A 25,507-nucleotide genomic window follows, 5' to 3' on the forward strand; every position below is an offset into this window, starting at 1 on the left:
TGAGATGCACGGTAGGCGTTCCCGTGCAAAAAATGACTCTATGGCCTTAACGCCATTTTAGGGGCATATTTATACTCTGCGTCATATTTATACTCTGTTTGCACCGAATTAGTGTCATTTTTTTTTACTCTAATTCGGTGCAAAACTAACTCCATATTTATACTTTGGTGCTAGACCCATCTAGCACCAAGGCCCTGATTTAAACTTTTTTTGCACCGCATTAACGTCATTTTATGACACAAAAGTGGCGCAAACTTACAAAATATTGGCCCTTAGTTATACTTTTTGCTGCAAAACTGCACTAACTCAGTTTTGCACCAAAAAGTCTAGCACCGGCTTGCACCATTTCTGTGCACCAGCCGGGCACCATATTTATGGAATGGTGCAAGCCGGTGCAAAGGGTAGGCTAGAGTTTAAAAAAATTACTTTAGTCGGGTGGTGCTGGCAGTATAGAATAAGAGGGTTTAGCACCAAAAAATGGCTTTAGGCAGGTTAGAGTAAAAAGAAATGACTCTAACCAGATTAGCGTCATTTTATGGTGCTAAACCTACCATGCCACATGACTCCTGCCTTAGAAAAGGCAGGAGTCATGCCCACCACCCCAGTGGCCAGCACAGAGGACAGGGGTCCCCTGGGCATGGCCATTGCACCCTGTGCCATGTATGGGGGCTCATTTCAGGGCCCCCTATGGCACTTTCAAAAATAAAATGCACTTACCTGTACTTACCTGGGATGGGGTCCCCATCCTCGCAGTCCCTCTAGTGTGGGTGGGGGTGCCCCTAGAGCCTAGGGAGGGCACCTCTGGGCTTATTCCATGGTGTTCCACCATGGAAATAGGGCCACAGGTCCCCTAATGCCTGCCCTGACCCAGGTCTTAAAAAATGGGGCAAAGCAAGCTTTGTCCCAATTTTTGACCCCTCCTCCCTCCCTTGCACCATTTTTGCATGGGAGTATAAATATGGTGTTAAGGCCATATAGTCATTTTTTTGCACGGGAACGCCTACCTTGCATCTCATTAAGGCAAGGTAGGTTTCCACTTCCAAAAAAATGACTTTAACTCCATAAATTTGGTGCTAGACGGGTCTAGCACCAAAGTATAAATATGGAGTTTGTTTTGCACTGAATTAGAGTTTTAAAAAAATGACGCTAATTCAGTGCAAACGGAGTATAAATATGCCCCTTAGCATCAAAAAATTATGCTAATCTGGTCAGAATCATTTATTTTGACTTAAAACTGCCTAACGTCATTTTTTTTTTCAGCTAACCTACCCTTTGCACCGGCTTGCACCATTCCATAAATATGGTGCCCAGCTGGTGCTAAAAAATGGTGCAAGCCGGTGCAAAACTTTTTGGGGCAAAACTGCCTTAGTGCAGTTTTGCACCAAAAAGTATAAATAAGGCCCTGTATGTTTGGGCACTAAGGCCCATATTTATACTTTTTTAGCGCTGCATTTGCACCGCTTTTTAGAAAATTCAATTGTATTTTGTAAGTTTGCCCAGCTTTTGCATCAAAAAGCAGCGCAAATGCGGCGCTAAAAAAGTATAAATATGGGCGTAAGAGTCTAGAGAATATATCATACTGATGAAAGATCCTGTCCATTCAGGCACATGGATCTGACATGCCCATAAAACTATGTTTCTGCATTAACTGAGTACGTGATTTACCTTCCTCCTTTCGTTTCACCACTTATATCCCAGCATTCTTATGGAATCCTTTGAAGCATACTCGAAAGATCCAACCACTGGAGTATTGCTCAGTGGAATGTCTTCACATATCTTGAATGTTGACACATCCCTTCATTATGCTGACCACTCTGCCATAAGGGTGTGGAACATGGACTTTCCAAGAAATAGATTGCTCGTTGGCAAGAACCCAAAGAAATTATACAGTCTGCATCAAATAATAATAGAAGTAATTAATAATTACACCATGTCAGATATTGTTTTATCCTTCCCTGCACAAATCTTCTGACAGTTTACCAGCCCCCTGCTTTGAGCACTGCTCTCTAGCTAAGATGCTGTTTTAGGTGTACAAATACCTTACCAGTGGATCAACTATCACTGTGTAGAAGATGTTAACTGTTGATCTGGTTTAATCAAAGTGTGTGACCTGGAAGTGTGACACCCGCCCATGCTGGCCAGTCAGTATTACACACTTAATTTGGGGATCTTGGCAGCTTCCTCACGTAAAAGTGTCTTCTTGGAAATGATGTTCTCCAATGTTTTTAAGTTTACTCTAGTCTGATTCTACTTTCTTCAATGTTAGGCGTTGCACCTTAGTGCTCCCCTGTTTAAGGGATTGATGACCAAAGATCACGTGATCACCTGCCTCAATTAGGATACACTTCTATATAAATGTATTATGTATCACAAACTGTCCAAGATCATGAACTGGATAGAAGAGATCCTGGGTGCCCAAAAGGACAATGTTTCCACATAGTTTTGAGAAACATTCGACATACATCTTATTTGGAAAGGAGTACTTGACCCTTTCAAAGGGGAATTATCTTCAACGGTTCAGTTAGAATACTGTGATAAATTGTTAGCAGTTGCAAAAGGGTTTTTCAAAATGTCCCTTAGTGTAATCTGCATTTTATTTTATTTTACCACTAGACAGAGTTTGTTTGAGAAAATGGCAAAATATGGCTGGTTCATAGCCCAAAAACATGAGCCACTTGCGTGGCTGCCTGTGCATCCCGAGACCAGGCCTCCAGAAAGCCACGTACTGCCTATGGCTATTCTGCATGTGTGCCTAACAGTCAATCAGAATGATCAGAGACAAGTTCTGATTGGTGAGACCAGGCTGCTTCAGCATTTATAATATGCTGTTCTCAACATGTGAAATGATATCTGTGTTAGGCCATTCCAGCTGGCTGCTGGGCAGACTTTAACAACAGCTTTGTCTTGATCTGCCCATTCCACCAGGCAGGCCACTAATCTTACAGTGGTGCCTGGCCTTAGGTGGGGAATTGAATACTAGAAATGGTGAACTCATCTGATGAGTCACTTCTGCATCCCATGAACAAAAAAACGTTATTTGCCCAGCCCCAGTGAGAATGTAAAATTATGGCCCAATATGTAAAATGCATAGAAATTGTACCATTTTGTTTACAAATATTGGTTGTCTTTTCTGTAAGCTCTCTGTTCTTGCAACCTCTGTGCAGTGAAAGTAGGCACAGTGCACTGTTTGTCTCAAATGAGATTACACCTACCAAAAGATTTGAGTTCCAAACTCATGAAACGAAATGCCAGGCTGGATATAGACACCAATAGAACATTGAGCCTGTTAACAAGTGATACATATTTATCTAACAAGTGTTGTCTGGGTTATCTATTTTTGTTGCCAGATTAACACTAAAGCAATGATCGATAACATTTCATAGACTATATGGAGTGAGGTCTGCATCCTTTGAGAGATATATGCTCAAAGAGGTATAAATTAAATTGATTCTTGTAAAATGTCACTGTTTCATAGATTTGTGTACTCCTAGTCAACTATCCTACAAGTTATCTTTGAACACCGCACATACCCCCTATTTCAGTCATTGACCCAGTAGAATTAAATAGGTTAAGATACCACAGGTCATTGACTCTTTAGATTGAGTGTTAATAATGCAATATTGATCATCCATTGCAAGCTGTAGACAGTAACAAGTCACAAATGAGTCTATTCATTATATGAAACATATGATTGTCTGAGGTTCCTAGGTGCAGATAGTGTGGGTTTCATCCAAACATTAAGTGGTTGCATGTGGATTACTGACCTACATTGCCTGCCTGCATTTACACAATGATTGCCCTGCCACGTTTGCACCAGTTTAGTCTCTCAGATTACTTAAAGTAGGTTGACTGCATAAAGCAGAGCTTTTCGGTGGTCTGGGGCCACATGGGATTAGTTTATCCAGTCCAGGTGTATTCTTTGTATTCTGAAACTTGTCATGGTTTTATAATGGGATAAACAGGACTATAGATCACAGAAAGAAAAGACAGTAACCTGGACTGGAGGACCTCCTCATCCATGGACATGGGAACATTGAGATCTCTGATGGAGCAATAGAGGCATTCTGTTTCATGGAAGACGTTTGCTAAAGAATCCTCTTACATTGCTGTTTTTGCCCTCATTGCTCGTGTGTGGATGGGAGTGAAGAGGCTGACTACTGATCTTCAAAGAAAACTTAGTAGGATCATCTATTGTACCAGGATCCATGAGCTTTCAAATGCCTCTTTCGCCCACACCAATATAAAAATGTATATTTAGAACATTGACCTTATAGGAACAAGGGTCTCATACTTATCACTTCAGACTTCCTAGCAGATGAATCTTCAGTGCTCCTGTATACTGTACATTCTCCAAAGGACAAAACATTCCAAGGGCAGCTCTTCTTGTTGTGAAAATGCCATAAAAGCATTTCAGGTAAATTTGTAAGTCAGGTTCTGTGGTTGTGACAGGTTCCTTACTTTCCAGTTTTTAATGTAAAGGACATATTTGGCCTCCTTTTATGGTCTAATATCATATTGATTTATCGCTTGCTGTAGGCGGGGAATTTGTCTTGTTTTTTCCAATAATTCTCTGCTCCCAAAGGTAATCGGCATTCTTGTTGTCTTCTGCAGCGTCATATGAAAATGATTGAGGTAGAAGCTATGAAAAAAAGTGATTTGCACATATGCAGTGCGGCATTCCACAGCAAAATCAAGGGCCTGATTTATACTTTTTTAGCGTCATATTTGCGTCATTTGTTTAACGCAAAAATGGTGCAAACTTACAAAATTCTATTATATTTTGTACGTTTGCGCCGCTTTTGCGTAAAAAAAATGCTGCAAATGCAGTGCTAAAAAGGTAAAAAACAGGCCCCAAATTTCTTATTCTAATCCATGTTCAAAACAATGATTAAGACATTTTTCTTATTCTTGTTTGATGCTATCACCATATGAAAAAAGAACCTTTTGTCCTCTTTTAGCATGAATCGACACCCTTCCACCGCCATCAGCTACCAGTCCAAAAAGAGGTATTGCAACAGTTGACTCTGTGCAGCTGCGAATGCTTAACAAAAGAGCTTCAAGCTGATGCTAGCCTAATCACTAACACAATGGGTGTAGATGCTGGCAGCCCCAGGTTCCTCGGTGGAGGGAGCTGGCACTTGATTAAGGGTTCCAGGTCACAATTAACATAGACTCGGTTTGTAAGCTTGAATCTTGTACATCAAGGCCTGTCACAAGAGGGAATGGGATGGACCGAAGTAATGGTAGAAGAGATCCCATATCACAGCCCATCTTTATCACTATAGGTTGACAAATTGCATGGCTTACCAAGAGCAATGTAGGCACCCGCTAAATACTGATACTGCTGACTTCATTATTTACTGCCTGTTCATTTTGCTTCCAATCCTTCTTTGCCGACTTCAGAAAAGTAGGTAACTCTCCAGTCCCGCACAATCATCCACTCAGAGGTGCATAAACAGCGCATATCCACTATTAACCCAGGTGATATGATCCAGGTTTGACCTGGTGACAGTCAGCTAGGCAAAAAGTCCTGAGTCGCACAGTTTACACATATGGTGTAACGCCAAGTTGCTCGTTAGTGAGAGTGTTGACCTGACTTAGATCATCTTTTAGTGCAGATGACTTTTCCAATCAAAGAGTCATTACAGAGGTGGTGTTAGTTTGAGATCATGTTAGTGCAGCTTTTCAATAAAATCAGTAATCGGAATCATTACGCATAAGGACGTCACTTTAATGGTTCAACTATTTCGAGTTGTGTATGCTTCTTTATATCTGAACTTTCCCTCTTCTGTATGATTTTTCTGGTTACTTACCAATCCTGAGCAGTTTTGCTATGTGTACAATATAGTCCTTTATTGTCCACATCTCTAATGAACTGAACTAGTCCCATAGATTAATTCACCTAGGGCCTGTTTACAAGTTTAGGCAATACATATCGAACCTGATAAATAACAATACCATTGGGTACATTATTTATACGTTGCAATAAATAACACAAATTACAAGTTATTGGGGAATAACATGGATTTTGGTGTTTAACCCAACAAAATCTACATGATATGGTAAATATCATATGTTATTTAATACATTGGATAATTATTGTATGAGTTAAATGCCATCAAACTTTTAATTCCAACCCATGTGTAAATATGGGTTTTCACATGGGTCGAAATATAACAAGCAGCTCGTAATGAGGGCCCCATAGTAGGGCCTAACAGCTATAAAGTTATATGTCAAACCTGTGTGTTATTTATACAACATGTACAATGTCTGCTTTTAGTTTCTGGGACAAAATAAGCTTTTGACCAACAGTGTGCTAAACATAACTTGCTCTGGTGTAACTTATGCAGTCCTTGCACTCAGTCATGTCTAGTGAGAATAATTGACTTTTCTGACCAAACATCTTCTCCTTTCTGTGCAGTATATGCATTTGGAAAGGGGAGTATTATCCCAGTCAAAAAATGATATAATGATAATTTTCCGTTAAGGGTTAGCTTTGCTGCCTTAAGGCAAGAACCTGCAGTTTTGTTTGAGCTCTCTTAAGTGATCTTGATGGTTCAGTGACCAGCTGATCAGTGTGTGTCACTCGGCATAACCAAGAAAGGAGTCTCTTAAGGTATGGGATAATTTGGTGATGAACGGGATTGCGTGTAGCTGGCTGTTCTGATATAACTTCTATCAGATCTTGTTCATACCAAGTATTTATCTGACAGATAACTAATGGTTTTTATTCCCTGAGCATTAACTCGTTACTTCTCATTTTGGGTTATTCCTACATGTGCCCTACCCAGGGCCTCAGATAATGTCTAAGCTAATCTCGCCGATATACTTCTTAGATGCATCACTATGCTTCATAACTTCATCCCATTGCTTTTTTGCCTTTTGACACATAAGTAACGTATGCATTAAATTAGCATTGATGTCTTCTCAATGCTGATCCTCTTAACTGCAATTAACTACAAAACTCAGAGCTAATTGCCTTCATTACAGGAGATAGTCCCTTCTCATGGTCTATTGTACTAATCTAATTTTTTACATTTTGTTTGCTTTCTCAATCGCTCAATTATTCGTGCTAATTAATCTCCATGCATGAAGGGTCAAAATAGATAAGATTGTATTCACAAAGTGAAACCTGTGTTTGAAATTTTAGCAAATGTAGTGAATGCAATAACCAGGAGAATACAAATGGAAACATTTATTTAGTGTATGAGTAATTGTCAATTGCTATAGGTATAATTGCTTTTCCTATTAGGGATGTGTGAACATTGAAGGTGGGATATTGGTATGTTACCAGGGACAACATTTTCCTGTACAACATTTCCCTTAATAAACTGTTGTGATCTGGTACCTTAGTTCAGTGTGTGAGTCCAGACTACAACTTCCAGAATACATTTATTTACTGAAAGAATTTTTAGAACTTAAGAAATGTACTTATATTAACCTACTATTTTCGTACCACTGACACTGATTGTGTTCCGAATATTAGCAGCGTTCAGAATCCAGCAGATTTAGAAGATTACTGAATGTAAAATTGTGAAATAAAATTTCTAATCGTGAAGCCAAAAGTCTGAAAGCCGTGGACTGGTCAAGAATGACCACTTGTGTCAACTTAAAGCATGATTGGAAATTCTATTTTTGAATCGCCCAAAACCATAGTGAGTTGTTGCAAGAAGTGACCTCCACAGTTAAAAGAAAACATTTGTGTTAATATTTTTTCAGTCAAACATATTCCTTCAGTTTTCTCCTACACTTAAGCTGTTAAAATTACTAGAGGATCTCTTATTGGGACAGTGTTCAAGGTAGGTGGAGGACGGCTATAACCATGCCATATTATCAAGATTTCCACAAAAATAGTTTTCCATACTAGTATGCACACATAGAAAATGAAAGCTGAAAACAGTGGTGCTCCTTCTTTTGGCTAATATTTCCCTGATAAGATCATACTCCTCTGAGAAGCACATTCATGCTCTGGAGTGTTGCCTTTTATACATGGGTTGGACACTGACCATGTAAATAATCTCCAGATTGTTTAATTGTATGCACATTTGTCTTGACATTCTGCCATGGCTCCATGCCTCCTGGACTAAGTTGTGACTTAACTTGACTTAGAAAAGCCTATCTCTGAATCCACCTGTTTATCACATTAGCGGCCGCTTGGACATCAGTTGCCTCTTATTGTTGGTCAGCAGATTTTAGTCTCCACAAATGTCGGTTCTCCTCCTTGCCAGAGTTTTTTAGCGCAGAGATCAAAGCTGAAAGAAAGGGTGGTGGTACAGTACACACCAGCAGGAGGAACAGCCTGGAACAGGTCCTTCCGCAGAGGACAGCTTGCTTGGAAACCATCTTCCCTTTTGAACTGTGCAGTAGGTGGGCTGGAGCAGAAATATCAGCAACGCACAAACAGGTTGTGTGCGTTGGATTAGCCGATGTGGCATTAAGAAAGGCAAGGCCAAAGAAAATACTGTTCTGTCAACTTGATTGTTCTTTAACTTATGCTAGACCTTAGTGTTTCCCAAAAAATGGTTACCCAGTCTACCACAAAGGATAATGGCAGCTGTAAAATAAAATCCGTAATAATAAACTTATAACGCATCCAACTAATCAAAATGCCACAAAACAGTAGCACTGTCTTGGCAAATGAACATAAAAGAACAGTAGATGTGACATCTACTATTCAACTGTTTAGCAAATTATTTTTGTTAAATTATAGAAGTCGTCCTTTGTTTCCTTGTTACTCCCAGTCCACAGTGGAAATTCATTCTGAGCAAGACCTACATTTCTTGCATGTGGCTAACAGCCTGGCAAAAGTTTCCATTTTCCTACAGTCCACTTTTATTGCATGAGATTCACAATGATTTATTTCTGCAACTTGGGTATGACATGGAGCGAGCATATCCACCCCTACCAAGTTACCGTTTCTGTAAGCCCCAAACCCGGCAAAGTCATTTGGTGTATGGAGGTAGGCTTGACCAAAATATTAGTTCGGTAGTCAAAATTCCAGATTTCTGACTTATATAAAATTTCACTAAATGTTAACTAAATTGTGCGTTGTTTCTTTACCCCGTGAGACCGGTTTGTGGGAAAAATTCTTCAACCAGAATCATTGTTCGCTTGAGCTAGACTGTCAGTATCTGAGGTCACTTTTTAGCATGAGGAACGTCCTTGAATACAAATTTATAATTGCAAAGTACTAGCTAACCAAATCTCACATTAAAAGTTCAGTTTAGTGAAACTTACATCGCTCCCCACCTTCATAACTGAGACGTAATTAAATTATTTTACCGTCTCTGTGCATATTTTCAGAAGTTAATGGTATACCTGGAGAAATAAAGTTAACTCGTGGGTCATATGCTGAAGGAACACGTAGAAAACAGTATATCCCTGATTTTTTACTTCTTTCGAAATTCAATCTGCTCATTCTTTCCGATATGGAATAAAAACAGGGCTAAACATGTCTCATACAATGCTTATGTGTTTTTTCTGCCAAAATACCTTAAGGTTATCGTGTCAAGTAAACTCTGTAAAACGTTGATCATAAGGGTCTGAAAATTGATCAGCATTGTTTTTTCAGTTTTGTGGGTGGTGGTGGGGGGCACGTTGGATTTGTGAATGTTTCATTTTACCTTCATCTGTGGTATGACAGATCATAGCTCTGCTTTGCTTTTAGTAATGTTGTGCAGACCAGTACTCCAGCTCCAGCATCCCATGGCCCAGCTCCTTACACAGGACACAATGAAGCTCCTGCCACGAAACCTCGCATGGTTACCACGGCCAGCATCCGCCCCTCTGTCTACCAGCCAAGCCCAGGTAAGACAGACAGCATATCCTAACAAATAGCACAAGGTGTAGGTTACATACACTGGACAGGTTTGCTCAAGAACATAAACTTCTGCTCTCATTGGAATATTACACAATTATGGAAAAAGACAATGATATTTAAGAGGAATGGGATAATTTGGGCCCAGAACCGCCATGCAAGATAAGGTGATATCTAAGAAGAAAAATACAGGATGGCTCAAGAGTGCAGTGAACAAACTTCCTGTACGTCATGATTATTGTTTTTTTTTTTTTTTTTTTTTATTAAATAAATTCACGTTTTGAGTGTTTGTTTCCCGAGTTAGACAGGGACAACAAATAGACTGGGCACCAAAATAAAAGTGGCTACATTAGCAAGCCAGGTAGCTAAAAAAAGTGACTCTATCATGCCAGTTTTTAATTTGAAAAGACAAGCTGTATAAATAATTTCCAAGGTAGGGAAGACTGCATGCATTTGTGTTTGCTTCAGGCCATGGATATGGTAAATCATGGAAATCAACAGTAATTACCGATCTACCTGGCCATTAAACTTGACCACAAACTGCTAAAAAACCAGGTCACACACCAGTCTACCCGACCAGCCCGTAAGGCACTGTCTGATTGCCCTATAGACCAATCCCACACAGTTTGTATCTAGAAAACAAAAAATCTTTGCTGAGCGAGAGTAACAAACATGGTTCCCACTCTGCAATGCTTCAGTGCTTTTAAAGGGAGCCATTTCAAAACCACCACTGAATGTGCAGAGATCTTTGCCTCCCTGGCAGGTTTCTGTAAATTTGGCTGTCGAGTTGCCATGGTGTTAGAAATGGGGGGGTCTAAATGGCACTGGAAATCTATTTGATGTCTCCGAAGGTCCAGAAGTATGAGATACAAACCTGATTTTTGGAAAAATCTGTGACTGTAAATTAATTATATTTAGATCAATTGTCTATAAATGTATCTTTTTGGGAATATCCTAAAACAAAAGCATGGATCCAGTCATACACGACCCTCCTGATCTAAAGGTTATAATAAGAGACTGGATGTACTGGGTTTGGGTGTATCATTATAAAATATGGAGGTGGTGATGAGTGCATGTTAGCCAACCAGTGTATGTGAAGAGACTAAGGCCCATAGTTATACTTTTTTTAGCGCCGCATTTGCGTAATTTTTTTATGCAAACTTACAAAATACAATTGTATTTTGTCAGAAACAGGAAAGTTAATGGCGAAATGAACATGTGGTCCTTGTTCACAGTAGCTTTCTATGGAATGGTGCACTAAAGACTGAATTTGAGTATTTCATTGTTGCAGAGCTCTCTGCATATCTCATGGAGCTACTTTACAGCAAATGTCAATTAACATGAGTAGCAGCTTCCACCAATGTCTTGCTCTTTGGTACTGACCTTGTTACGTCCTGTTCTCTAGCGCCACGGACCTAGCAACAGTAACCAAATGTAAATAGGGTTTAACCAGGCATGGCTCCTCCGCTATGGCAGAGGAGTGTAGCCCCCCCCCCGCTGCCAGCAGCAGCAGCTGCAAAACATTTACTACAAAGCGATAATAAACTATGTTTAGTTTTGTAGCAAAAGAGGCAGGGCATTAGCGATCATGAGAACTGAGGGGAGTGCAAACATACATGCACAGTAGGCTCTCTCCAGCCCAGCAATACAGTTGCCAGGCTGGAAAGAACAGGCACAGGCTCCCAGTCTGTCAGGTAGCAACCTGGCATGGTGATCCCAGCCAATCCGAACACTGCTTTGATCAGCATCAGGATGGGCTGCAGTGCAGGAGAGGAGTGGTGCGGTGGCAGCGGCAGCTTTGGAGAAGCAGGTAAGTGATTTTTTCAAATATATTTTTTAATTAATTTGCACCCCCTGACCACTCCCCCCCACCGCTCTTGCCCACGCTGCCCCGCCCCATCAAAGCCCCTTCAAGTCGCTCATGGGTTTAACACTCTATAAACAGGCTGGGCCCGATTTACAAAGGTAATGTACTATTTTGAGTATGTTTACTCCTTTTTGGTATTCAGAAACTCCAAATGTAAATTTCTTGAAAAGTGTAAATTGCATGTCCCTCACCCCCGCAAATAGCAAATGGCTAACTCTTGGGCGCTTCCCTAACCCCCCCTAAAGCCCCCTTACTTTAATTCCATTGTCCTTTGTAGTAAACATGATCCTTTTTTAGCCGTTCCCTAGAGTCCCTTCCACATTTCTCTAATAAAATGTTTACTTACGTTTATGGAGGCTCTGCAGTCAGCGCGGAAAACTACTCACACATAATTATAGCTAATATGGAGGCATAACTCCACACATAGTGTGTGAATCACATATTGTAGTATGTTTTGAAGTACTACATTAATACTTCAAACCGTACTCCAACGTGTAGTTTGTAAATTAGGCCCACTATCTTTACTTTCTGCTGTATCCACCCCTTGTTCGTCCTCCAATCCCTTAGCAGCAGATGGGCTGTTGAGGAGCAAGGGGTGGGACAGGAGGCAAATCCATGATATCAACAGGCGTAAAAAGGGTGTGCGATGTTTCCTACCCATGGCGTTTGTAATGATTTAAAATAGTCTGCCCCATATGTGAATTCATTGACATATGCTCGCTTTGTAAATGATTATTTTTGTGTTCTCACAAGGACAGATTAGCTATGAGTAAGAGTCACAGAGGAGTGAAATTGGAATAAGTTGATTAATTAGTTTAGAATTGGAGAGGAGGGGTCAGTTGAAGATAGACTTTAGGATGGACCACGGGGTGCTGGGCTGCACGGAATCGTTCTAGAAAACTTTGCCACACTACACGGTTTTAAGAAACGTAGGCTGTATGGAAAAAAAACATAAAAGGATCGAAGAACCAAAGATGTAAGATCATAAATGTCCAGTAGGTGGCAGACACCCACCAATTGAAAATTATGCTTCAGCAGCCTACACGGAGACGTGCACGGACTCGTTAACCCCTTCGCTGCCAGGCCTTTTCCCCCTCAGGCGCCAGCATCTTTTTGTGGCTATTTGAAGCAATTCGCGCTGAGGCTCTCATAACTTTTTGTCCACATAATCTGTCAATTTTGCCTCCGTTTCTTTCCAACATCCTAGGGCTTCTAGAGGTACCCAGAGTTTGTGGATTCCCCTGAAGGAGATCAAGAAATTAGCCAAAATACAGCAAAACTTGTTTTAAAAAGAAATAATGGGAAAAAAGGGCTGCAGAAGAGCGCTTTTGTTTTTTAACCCGAAAATGTCATCAATAAAGTATATGCAGTGCTAAAATCACGATCTTCCCAGCTTTCAGGAACAGGCAGACTTGAATCAGAAAACCACCTTTTTCAACATAATTTTGGCATTTTACTGGGACATAACCCATTTTTACTTATTTCTGTGCTTTTCGCCTCCTTCCAGTTAGTGCAGAAATGGGTGTGAAACCAATGGTGGATTGCGGACAGCTAAATATTTCTGAAAAATAGATACAATTCTGAATTCTGCAAGGGGTCATTTGTGTAGATCCTACAAGGGTTTCCTACAGAAAATAACAGCAGAAAGAAAAAAAAGAAAAAATATTGAAATTGAGGGGAAAAACAGCCATTTCTCTCCACGTTTTACTCTGTAAATTTTTCCTGCAATGTCTGATTTTTAAACGCAATATACAGTTACGTCTGCTGGACTCTTCTGGTTGGATATATAGGATTTGTAGGTTCATAAAGAATCCTAGGCATTCAGAGCCAATAAAGGAGCTGCACCCTGCAATGGGTTTTCATTTTATACTGGATATAGAGCAAATCATTTGGTGCAATATAAAGAGTGAAAAATAGGTATCAAGGAAACCTTTGTATTTCCAAAATGGGCACAAAATAAGGTATTGAGAAGCAGTGGTTATTTTCACACCTCTTAATTCCAGGGCCCCCATACTAGCATGTGAATTACAGGGCATTTATCAAATAGTCATTTTTTTACACAGTGTCCTACATTTGGAAGGAAAAAAATGTAGAGTAAGACAAGGGGCAATAACACTTGTTCTTCTATTCTGTGTTCACCCAAGTCTCCTGATAAAAATGGTACCTCACTTGTGTGGGTAGACCTAATGCCTGTGACAGGAAAAGCAACATGGACACACAACACGGACACATCACATTTTTACATTGAAATCTGACTTGTTTTTTGGAAAGTCCCTAGCTGTGGATTTTGGCCTTAAGCACAGTCAGCACCTAGGGAAACCTACCAAACCTGTGTATTTTCTAAAACTAAACACCTAGAGGAATCCAGGATGGGGATACTTGTGGTGCTCTCACCAGGTTCTGTTACCCAGAATCCTTTGCAAACCTAAAAATGTGGCAAAAAAAACACCTTTTCCTCAAATTTCAGTGATAGAAAGTTCTGGAATCTGCGAGGAACTACAAAAATCCTTCCTCCCAACATTTCCTCAAATCTCCCAATAGAAATGATACCTCACTTGTGTGGGTAGGCCTAGTGCCCGTGACAGGAAATGCCCCAAAACACAACGTGGACACATCACATTTTCCAAAAGAAAACTGATGTTTTTAGCAAAGTGACTAGCTGTGGATTTTGGCCTCTAGCTCAGCCGGCACCTAGGGAAACCTAGTAGACCTATACATTTTTGAAAACTAGATACCTATTTCATAATGGGGTGACTTGTGGGGCTCTCACCAGGTTCTGTTACCCAGAATCCTTTTCATACCTCAAAATTTGGCAAACAAAATACTTTTTCCTCACATTTCGGTGATAGAAAGTTCTGGAATCTAAGAGGAGCCACAAATTCCCTTCCACCCAGCATTCCTCCAAAACTCCTGATAAAAATGGCACTCACTTGTGTGGGTAGGCCTAGTGCCCGTGACAGGAAATGCCCCAAAAGACAACGTGGACACATCACATTTTCCCAAAGAAAACTGATGTTTTTTGCAAAGTGACTAGCTGTGGATTTTGGCCTCTAGCTCAACCGGCACCTAGGCAAACCTAGCAAACCTATACATTTTTGAAAACTAGATACCTAATTCATAATGGGGTGACTTGTGGGGCTCTCACCAGGTTCTGTTACCCAGAAATGCCCCAAAACACTATGTGGACACATCAAAATTATCAAATACAAATCTACCTGTTTTTGCGGAGGTTGCACCTGCGTTTTTGGACCTGGATTCAGCAGCCATACAGGGAATCCTACCAAACCCAAACATTTCTGAAAACTAGACACCAGAGGGACCCCAGGGAGGTGTGCCTTGAGTGGATCCCCAGTGTATTCTTACCCAGAATCCTCAGCAAACCTCAAATTTAGCTAGAAAATCTAATTTTTCCCAAAATTTTTTGTGGGGTCACTGCACCGGCACTAATTTCCTACCACCCAACGTTCCCCTCAGTCTCCCAGTAAAGATGATACCTCACTTGTTTAGGTGGGCCAAGTACCTATTACAGGGAAGAGCCAAAAATGTGCTGAAAATGAGGGGAACCAAATTGGGTCCAAAAGGGCAGTTTGAAAATAAACATTTTTAAGCTGACAAGTGGGGCAGAACTTTTATCGGTATAGATGCTGGGTGGTAGGAATTGTGTTTTCCTGCAGATTCCGGAAGGTTCCATCATAAAAATGCGGGAAAAATGTGTGATTTCAAGCAAAGTTGGAGGTTTGCAGGGCATTGTGGGTAAGAAAATGGTGTGGGGTACATGTGAAGCACACCACCCTGGTCTCACCCATATTTTTAGTTTTCAGATGTGTCTAGGTCTCATAGATTTGTCTGGCAGCGTCCCATAGTCCGAAAGGTGCAGCCCTCACCATTCCAAGTAGGACCATTTTGAGAGTTAGACAAGCTCTCATGGCCCAAATGTAAAACCAAAACCCAAAATAATCAAATGTCCTTTTGCTTGCCGTTGGGATAAGAACATTTAGTGTGCGGGGGAAGAGCTGAAAGACTCTTACCCCCTTCAGTTGGGGTAGGTGCATAACTATGTTCATACTGGTTGGTATCCACCTCCCCACTATTTTTTATTTTCTTTGAGTTCCCTAGCATCTAGTAGGCTTTCTGCCTCCCCGGGGAGTGGATCAGGGGTAATTGCCCCAACTGCCCGCCGGTGGGCAGAACAACTTTGTCCCCATTTATTTTGAGTGGGGTTATAGCCATACCCCCACCCTCTTTTTCTGAAAATAATCTTCCCTGGTCTTTATAGGGTGATCTGCCCCCAAGTGGGGCAGAAATTGCAACAATAATGTGCCCCCATGGGGAGCTACCCGTGCCCAAGGGGCTACCCCCCAAACCAAACACACACACCAATCCCTGGTGCCTAAGTGGTTTCTGTGCCCCCTGGGGGCAGATCGACCTGAAAGAAATAGACCGATCTGCCCCCAAGGGGGGCAGAAATGGCCTAAAATATATTTGCCCCCCAGGGGAGCGACTCTTGCCTAAGGGGTTGCTCGCCATCTGTAAAAAATAAAATAAAGAAAAATCGTGGTGCCTAGTGGTTTCTAACCCCCTTGGGGGCAGATCGGTCTAAAAAAAATAGGCCAATCTGCCCCCAAGGGGGGCAGAAATGGTCTAAAATAAATTCACCCCCCCCCCCAGGGGTTGCTCCCCTTGCGTGAAATTGGCCTAAAAATAAATCCCTGGCATCTAGTGGTTTCTGCCCCCTTGGGGGCAGATTGGCCTAAGAAAAATAGGCTGATTGGGCCCCAAGGGGGGTAGAAATGGCCTAAAGACAATTTGCCCCCCAGGGGAGCGACCCTTGCCTAAGGTGTCACTCCTCTCCTGTAAAGAATGGGGAAAAAATGTAGCCCTGGCATCTCGAGGTTTCTGCCTCCCGTGGTGGCAGAATGGGCTAATTACAATAGGTCGATCTCTCCCCGGGGGTCAGAAAAGGCCATAAAAAATCCCTCCAGCATATATTAAAAACAAAATAACATCCCTGGTGTCTAGTGGGCATTTTTGCAGCCTGATCGCTTCACCATCAGGCTGCAGAAATGCTCAAAAAAGACATGCCTCTGCCTGCCTCCACCTCCTGGTCGGAAGCATTTCTCTTCTGATCGCGCTGGAAGCTGAGCTTCCAACGTGATGGGAGGCGACCTCTGATGAGGTCAGTGTGTGATTGCGTGCTGACTTCATCAGACGTCACTGGAGGGGCAGGGGGTGTGGGTGTGGAAGGGGAATAGATTCCCCTTCCATCCCTGACAGGGGGGTGGGTGGTAGTCCCACAGGGGGAGCACTAGTGCAACCGTGGCCAAGGATGAGACCAGCTCGTACCAGGCACCCGTGGGGTTAAAAAAGAGCCTGCCATAGGATTTTAACCTATTGACAACTTCATAAACCTGTGTTCATTAACACCGATAGAGATTAGTGATGAAAACATTGAATGTATTTGTTTTACCACCCCCAACGTGACCTTTATTCAACAATTTTTTACTATGGTACAGAGCAAATAAATATCTGTCGATAAGGGTACTGGACATATTAACATTTCTCTGGTAGTGATACCTCGGGAGACTTGTCGACATTGTTACCTAAAGATAAGGGTTGTAGTAATCACACAGACACCACTGCTTATGTTACTTAGCTGGCCCGAGCATGTGCACTCAGCCCCTTTTATTGGCATGGTCACCTGACTGGTGACTCCTGTGAAGAATGAGTGTGGAGTGGTGTTAGTGCCGCCTCAGTGGAGTGGCTGCATCATTAGGGGTGGAGCAGGACACTACATTCCTCCCAAAATCCAAAGGAAAGGACAACAATTCCAACCTGTGGAAAACAACCAAACTAAACTAGACACCACTGAGTTTGTAGGTCTCTGTTGTCAATCAGCGGGAGAGGAGTGGATGCATGGACATATCACACTGGCGACAACAAGGAATCTCTGCTCATGCTCATACTTTATCCTGTGTGAGACAGGACATAAACCATGGTTCAACTAAGTCTAGGTCCTTCTGGTAGCATGCCAGATTAAACATTGTTCATAGTCTGAGGTTTGTCCACTCTGCTGATGCTCAGTGTGATTTATGGTTGGTTCCAACAATTCAAAACAGTGGTTGGTGCTGGGGCTCCGTGTGTGCCATACTTAGTCACTTGTTCAACCACAGGAGTAGATGTGTCATGGTCAATGCATGCTTTTGCTAATGGATAAGGATGCAGACAGGGTGCGCAGGTAGTCACTGGTTGACTGATTCTTCAGTGTGTCATTGGTGCTGCTTGACTTTTGGCATAGTGACGGTATCAGGCTCCACTCTGGTTGTTTGATACTCCATGGATGTTGGTGGTGGAGCACTTAACAGGGTGACATGATTGTGTTGCCAGTAGGGTGATCCTGTATGGTAGTTGTCAATGACGTGCTTTCATGTGTACATGGATTCTTCCTTGGCTCATCTACTGCTGGAGTGATCGTGACCAAATGACCATTGTAGCCTGAAGACTCTAATTTGAGGGAACTCTGTCATCTGAATCTCTTGGTGTGCATGCCATGGTTTGCTAGGAATCCTGTGATTGTGTCTGGTTGTTTATACTCGGAAGCCGGGGCAGAGACTATTCACAAATGCTTGCAGCTTAATCTTGGTTTTCCTACTGGGCTGTTGCCAGGTCGTCGTCCCTCCACCTCAGAGGCTTGCTTATTTCGATAGATGTACTCACCACCATTGGTAAAGTAATTTGTGGAGGCTACCTTCAGGCCTGGTTCCTCCTTGTCTTCTCTCATTCCAGGCTTGGTTGGTCTTCAATTTTCCCAGTGCAAACTGGCTGGTCACACTTCCTTCTCCTCTTTTCTCCTTGGTACTTCGGCATGAGCTTTCCAATTATGCTGTTGAAACTTCTTGTTGCAAAGTCTCTTCTCATTCTTCTGGGTGCATCGATGTGCACCTACTTCAGAACTGGTCAACAGGGCCTCTCAATGGTCAACTGTCTCTGTAGTCTGGCCACCAGCTGCGTGTGTTGGGCGCTAGCATGGCGATGATACAATTCTCCTCCTCTTCTTCTTAAGTTCTGGGTGGTGTCTGGCCATGTATGGCTTGTTTCCTCTTCCGGGAGTTTCTTGGTGCTCCCACTCTGAGCTGCGAATGTTCCACCTCTTCTCTGGTTGGTGCAGGATTTGAGGCTTGAGAGTCTGCTACCATCAAGCATTGTTGAATGCGGTGTAGCACAATGTGCCTTGATTGTGCAATACGATGTGGTCCTAGTTTCCGGACCACAGTTGCGGTGTTGTGTGCTTCTATCCACTTTCTGGTCCGGCCTCTCTTTCCTTGGATCTTTCCCTGTCTGATGCTGTGTCCATCTGTCAGATCTGGATAACCAATGTGATGTCTCTAGGGTTTCTGGACTCTTTAGTTGGTGGCTCTAGGTGGGTAGCACCCCAATGATTTGAGTGCCTCCCAGGGATGCATCCACTTTGATGTGCAGAAATAGCCAGAGCACTCTTCGCCCTCCTTCTGCTTAGCTACTTAATCCTTTTTTCACCTCAGGGGACACTGCGCTTCAGGCTGTCCTGTGGTTTGGACAGCAGTCTACTCTTTGCTGGGTGGCTTTGCAGGCTTTGCAACTCTTATTTGCCTGGGAGCATTAGCTGATGGCTATCTGAAAGTTACTGTCCACCCTTGGCAATGGTTTTCATTTGCTTCGTGGCATGCTTGCCTGATACTGGTCTCCTCTATTCCTGGACAACAATGTCTCTAGTGGTCGGGCTGGTTATTGGGAAAAAACTTTGTGCCTTCTTTCCTTTATGATGGTAGCCTAGGAGCTGTTAGTCAGCACCTCGTTTTATGTGTTTCTTTGAGAAGAGAAGAGAAGAGATGCTGGTGAGTGGTGGTCAGCTATTTAAGGAAGCACCTGGACTGGTCAGCAATGCTCAGTGTGCTCAACCTTGCACTCTGGCCTTCTTTTTGGTGAGTCACTCCTCTTGTTGGGCAATGCCTTTTTTTTTAATGCAATGTTTTTTCTTTGTTCCCCATACATTGTGCCTCTTAATGCCTGTCCCCTTCTTGTTACCCTGGCTGTGGTCTAATCATCTTTGCACCCTCTAGTGATGATGTTTGGACTCCACACTGCCACCCAAAACTGGTTAGGGTCTGTGCGGCATGCAATGTGTATCTCATCATCTAGTAGCTGCAGGCATTCCCATGGGGTACACAGTGCTTTCTGCACCCATGAGAATCTTCAATGCCAGTCCTCCACAAGCACTGGTCAGTGAAAGGACATGGGAGATAGGAATCTGTGCTCACTGTTGCAAGTATTTGGGTTTGTTGGTGGGCACAGTGCAGCTCTGTGTTTTGTCTACCTTATAGACTTTGGAAGGCAGTGAGGCTATGTTTGAAGGCAGCAGGTGGCCTGCTGCAGTGCAGTGCCGTCGGGTCTTCGCTTTTACTGGCAGTAGTGTCAGGTGGCCAGCAGGGCGTGCACTGGGCTTTCCTTTCCTTTCACTGCTATTTGTCACTGGGATGTGTTTCCTTCTCATGCTTTGGAACAGGGCACTTGATGGTGTTTCTGAGTTCCCACAGGAGGCCAACACAGGCCCTCATTCTAACATTGGCGGGAACCGCCATATGGCCGCTCCGCGGTCGAAAGACCGCTGGGGCCATTCTGACTTTCCCGCTGGGCCTGCGGGCGCTAGCCAATATAGAGCCCGCCGGTCCAGCGGGAAAGGGGCCTGCAACACTGAAGCCGGCTCCGAATGGAGCCGGCGGTGTTGCAGGTGTGTGACGGGTGCAGTTGCACCCGTCGTGCTTTTCACTGTCTGCTAGGCAGACAGTGAAAAGCATACTGGGGCCCTGTTAAGGGGCCCCTGCACTGACCATGCCAGTGGCATGGGCAGTGCAGGGGCCCCCAGGGGCCCCAGGACACCCGTTCACGCCAGCCTGTTCCTGGCGGTAAAAACCGCCAGAAACAGGCTGGCGGGAAGGGGGTCAGAATCCCCATGGCGGCGCTGCTTGCAGCGCCGCCATGGCGGATTTGGGCAACAGGGGGAAATCCGGCGGGAAACCGCCGGACCCGGATTTCTGACCGCGGAATGGCCCAGGAAGCACCGCCAGCCTGTTGGCGGTGCTTCCGTCATTTCGAGACCGCCAGGGGTTAGAATGACCCCCACAGTCTTCTCTCCTCCCATGGAATGATAGCCTGCAACTAGAGGATATACAGCACTCCTCCCACCTATGATGGGAGATGGGAAGCACTCCAGCTGGTCCTCCAGCCCTGTGCAGGGGCAGCATGGCTAGCCTTCAGCTCTCCACCTTTGTGCAGGCGGGTGTTGGGTCGTGGGTAGCAGGGCTTCTTCCTGAGACGACCGGTCTTGTCTTCTATCTTACTCGCATCTGTAGCACGCAGCCACCGGGGGGGGGGGTCAGGCATTGGTCACCACAGTTCTCTTTCGTCCCTGCCTCCTGTGCCAGTTTGTATTTTTCTGTTTCTAATATCCTCTCCCTGTTCTACCCCAGGAACTTCGGCACCTTCACTTAGGAAGAGAGGGGCCTGAGAGGCAGCAGAAGGCGTGCTCTTGCGCAACCACCCATTGTTCACTTTAATTCTTAGGGCACACGTGCTGACCTGCAGAGAGTGACATGCACTGCACTAGTGGTGGAACTATGCATGCAGGCTTTCACCAGACACTCTCTTTCGGCATCCTCGACTAGCCTGTGTCCTGGCGCCACCTATCATGTGACTACACTGCCCTGTGCACAAAGAAATCCTCAACTCCCACACTGTTTCACATGGAAAGACTTAGCTTTAGACAGCCTAACCAGCTCCTGCTGATGCTGGACCAGTCTCACAGCTATCACAGGGTGCTGTCCTTTTGCTGCGGCGGCAGCTCCTTCTCACCAACCAATGTCTTGCCACAGGAAACATTCCTCATGTTCTACTCACAGCTCTAGAACTGTGCTCTCCTTTGGGGCTGAAATGCTTCGCAGAGTCCCTTGGCAACCCCAGCAGACCATGTGATTCGGCTTTGTAGTCTCCTCCTAGGTAGGACACCTCAGGGCTCGCACTCAGCTAGGAATGATGGATGGAGTCATGGGGATAGTGTCAGGCATAATGTAGCCACCCATCCTCTTCCCCAGTGTAATGTTGTGGACCCTAGGCCATCATGCTAGATAAAATAACTATACGGACACCACTACTAATGTTACTCAACTAGCCCGGGGCATGTGCGCCAGGCCCTTTTTATTGGTTGTGGCAATTTAATGGTGAAGTCTGTATTGGATCGGTGTGTGGTGGATGTTAGTGCAGCCTCATGGGAGGGACTACATCATGTTGTGTCCAGCAGAACACTACAACCACCTCCTTAAAGATGCTACATTTACCTCCTGTAGGCTTGTTACCGCATTTGGCCCATATTTATTGGGAGATCTCTCAATCAAACTGTTAGTTTGAATTGATAAATTCACCCCTTGCTCCAATCTCACCATGTTACTAATCTCTTTTATGTATGTTTGTAGAATTTGTGTAGTGGGATTCTAGCCAAAAGGCAGCAGACCGCTCTACAGGGTCAAAGGCAAGTGTACAGTTATCGAGTGATAGGGAAAGTAGCTGGTTTTCTGTGAGCAGAAATGTACAGTTACTGTATTGTGATGTAGTTGCCTTTAAGATGTCTTTGCATCTTCAACTCTTTTGTAAATTAGAGCAATAGTGGGACTTTCTTTATGGATACAGGGTTGTTTTTCAGATTATGGGTGCATCAATAGAAAAGACCCGCAGCCTTGTTTTTGTATTTTACCCTTAGTATGATCCAAGAGCCACTAGAGATGGTAAGCTTGACTGTAAGTTAAATGGAGGTGGTGGTTGTGATGGATTGGAAATGGTGTCCCCAGTTTTGAAGATGGTTCAAGTCAGCAAAGGAGGACCAGCATCAGGATGAGGATGATGTGATCATATTGCTTTAGGCCCTGAGTAAGACATGCTGTAGCGTGTCAATGCCCTTAATTGGGACATTATGGAGTCTGGGAGGCAATTGTGCATGGCATTATCACCATCCATATACAAGAGTACAAGGGCTTTAACAGCAGTTCTGAAGCAGTTTCTAAGCAAAATGGTTTCAGTTTCTTTAGAAGAGAGAGCTGGTACCTGGGTGGCTTTGTTGTTTTTGGTAATGTGTTCCTTAAAATGCGAAGTTGGTGTCCATGGTGAATCGATGTGGCCTGACATTTGGTGAAAATTGGGTGCAAAACCATCAAGGTTTGTGTCATTGAGCCAGGTTTATACTATTTCTTGCTTGCTGTTCTTGGCAAATAACAGTAATTCTGTCTTGGTTGGGTTTAGCTTCAGGTATGTACTGGATAACCAGGTCTGGATCAGGTGCAGACAGCGTTTGAGACATTGGATGTCTGGTACAGAGGTCTCTTTCTAGTAGAGCTGTGTATTATCAACATATTGGTAAATTTTGTTATAAGTAGAACACCAAAGGCTTCATGTATGCGTTGCAGATGACAGGGGACAGCTTGGAACCCTGGTGGACACTGCAGATGATAGGGATCTTTTAGGATCTGGAAGTGCCCATGTAAAAGAACTGATGTTGGTTGAGAAAGGTTAGAGGAGAACTAGTGAAGGACATTGCCAGTGAATCCCATGTCAGACCCCAAGGCGTGGATATAGGTGTGATGGTTTGCCTTGTTTAAGGCAGCAATATCAGGAGGCAGGGGTCATTTTCATCTTTACTCAGGTGGGCTTCATTTTTAGTGTGTAGGTAATGATCCCTAAGCTGCACATGGTCTGAAGCCAGATTATTAGTCATGCAGGAGATGAGTTGAGAACTTGATCTCTTGGAGGTGAGTGCGCTCTACTTTTTTGATGATCTTGCCAATGAGGGGTTGGTGAGTGATGGGCCAGTAGCTGGTGAGATCATCAGGGTCTGATATAGGTTACTTTAGAAGTGGGAGAATCTCTCATGTCTTGGGAGTCTCTGGGAAGATGCGTTGAATGAGGAGGGAGCTGAAATTGGGGAGTAGGGATGAGACAACTTCCCCATAGAGAGCTTTGATGACGAATGAGGGTAATACATCATCTTCATAGGAACTGACTTTGATGAAGTTGAGTATGTTAGTACAACTTGCAAGAGACAGAGTTTTGAAGGTTGACCATTGCAAAATTATACAAGAAGGTCTGGGTGTAAATGGAGAAGCAGGTTTAGCATTATTGATGTGCTGTTAGATTTCTTTTTTCACTGATGAAGAAGTTATTGGTATTGAAATTGTGCGTGTAGTGTCAGGTAGTATAAGACAGAAGGCTTGAGTATCTTGAAAAGTGTTCTGCTTCATTGATGGTGCTGGTAAAATGCTTTCACTAATGTGGTAAGCTGTCTGTGTTTTGTGTGGAGGTACTTCAGTATCATAAGGTCATTTGGAGTTCTGTGTTTCATCTATTTTATTTTATTTCCTATCTGTAGAAGGAGTGTTTGCTGTCAAAGAGGTCATTAGAGTACCTGAGTGTTGAAGGTTTTGGCTCGCAATTGTGTATTTGAGTTAAAATATAGATGTTCCTATAGTTTTCCAAACAGCTCTTGAAGGCGTTTAGAGGTTATGCGTAAATGATGCACACTTACAAGAAGAAAATAACATTAAACCATATCTGGCAAACTGAACAGCTGTGGTCTATCTTGTTCTTCTTATCTGTGCCAGGAAAAAGTGTATTTGAGAAAAGAGTTCACAGCTTAAAAGCGCCTAGCCAAACTATGTTAAGTTTCCTTCACCATTAACTTTTTGTCGAAATAGACACTAATTCTGGTAATAGAAAATCTAACATTAGTGTGCTCAGCCATCCTCTCATGCCTTGAGAATTCCACTTGCCAAGTGCCTAGACCTGATCAGAAAAACACAGAATGTGTTAAGCAAACATTTTTAATCAACATAAAGAAATTTAAAATATAAATATAAATATAAAATTCATCTAGCTGAATAGTAGTATTGTATCTAGAAAATTAATTAAAACATTAAGAATTCTTTATTCTTTTTCATCAACCCTCATTAATAATAAACACCTGTGATTTTACAGCATTAAGGGCCTCGTGTACCTTTGTGCCAGTTGCAAAACGGCATATGCACTATGAACACCAACTAAGTGTGACCCCCCCCCCAGCATTTTACAATGTGACTGGTGTACTAATTAGTGACATCACAAAATGAATATTCATAAGATGTAATAAAACATCCTGCCTCGTGTATTTTAGTGAGTCATGGTACATTTTGCAATCCTACATGAAGGGCTTCAGGGGTGGAGGCCTGCGAGAGACGGTAGACGGCCTTCCCTGGATGTCAACACTTTTTTAAACCAGCCTTGAAGGGCTGGTTTAATTTTTAAAAAACAAAATCATTGGCAAAGGCAACAGGTTTCATCTATGCGCTTTTTTGGTGTTTTTTTTACATGTTGCACAGCAGCGTGAACTGCTGAGCAACATAGCTTAAAGTTAAAAAAGAAAAAAGCAATATGACACGGCTATGGCAACTGTGTTACGTCAGCGAGGTACCTAGGCCCATGTTAATACTTTTTGATGCAAACTGGCATTAGCGCGGGTTTGCGTCAAAAAGTATAGCGCCAGCTAGCCCCATTCCAGGACACCAGCCGGGCTCCATATTTTAGGAATGGTGCAAGACGGCGCTGAGGCCTGGTTAGCATCAAAATACATGACTCTAACCGGGTAGGGGAGGCACAGGGAACACTGGAGGTTGTGCGGGAAAGAATGGCGCTACTCAGGTTAGAGTCCAAAAAATTACTCTAACCTGACTAGCATAATTATTTTTATGCCCATGGACATGATTCCTGTCTTA

At 43.2% G+C, this 25,507-nt stretch overlaps 1 protein-coding gene across 7 annotated transcripts in view; it reads left to right on the top strand.

Annotated features, from left to right (window-relative positions):
* Window positions 1-25,507, top strand: part of LDB3 (LIM domain binding 3) — a 508,962-nt gene that overhangs the window by 366,704 nt on the left and 116,751 nt on the right. For 4 of the 7 annotated variants that reach the window (XM_069240605.1, XM_069240600.1, XM_069240602.1 and 1 more), the window contains 2 exons: window positions 4,959-5,006; window positions 9,668-9,807. In XM_069240605.1, coding sequence (XP_069096706.1) covers window positions 4,959-5,006; window positions 9,668-9,807 — 188 coding nt within the window. The remainder of the gene's footprint in view (window positions 1-4,958; window positions 5,007-9,667; window positions 9,808-25,507) is intronic. The other 3 variants (XM_069240599.1, XM_069240601.1, XM_069240606.1) reach the window with 1 other exon arrangement.

Source organism: Pleurodeles waltl, chromosome 6 (assembly GCF_031143425.1).
Source record: "Pleurodeles waltl isolate 20211129_DDA chromosome 6, aPleWal1.hap1.20221129, whole genome shotgun sequence".
Lineage (NCBI taxonomy): Eukaryota > Metazoa > Chordata > Amphibia > Caudata > Salamandridae > Pleurodeles > Pleurodeles waltl.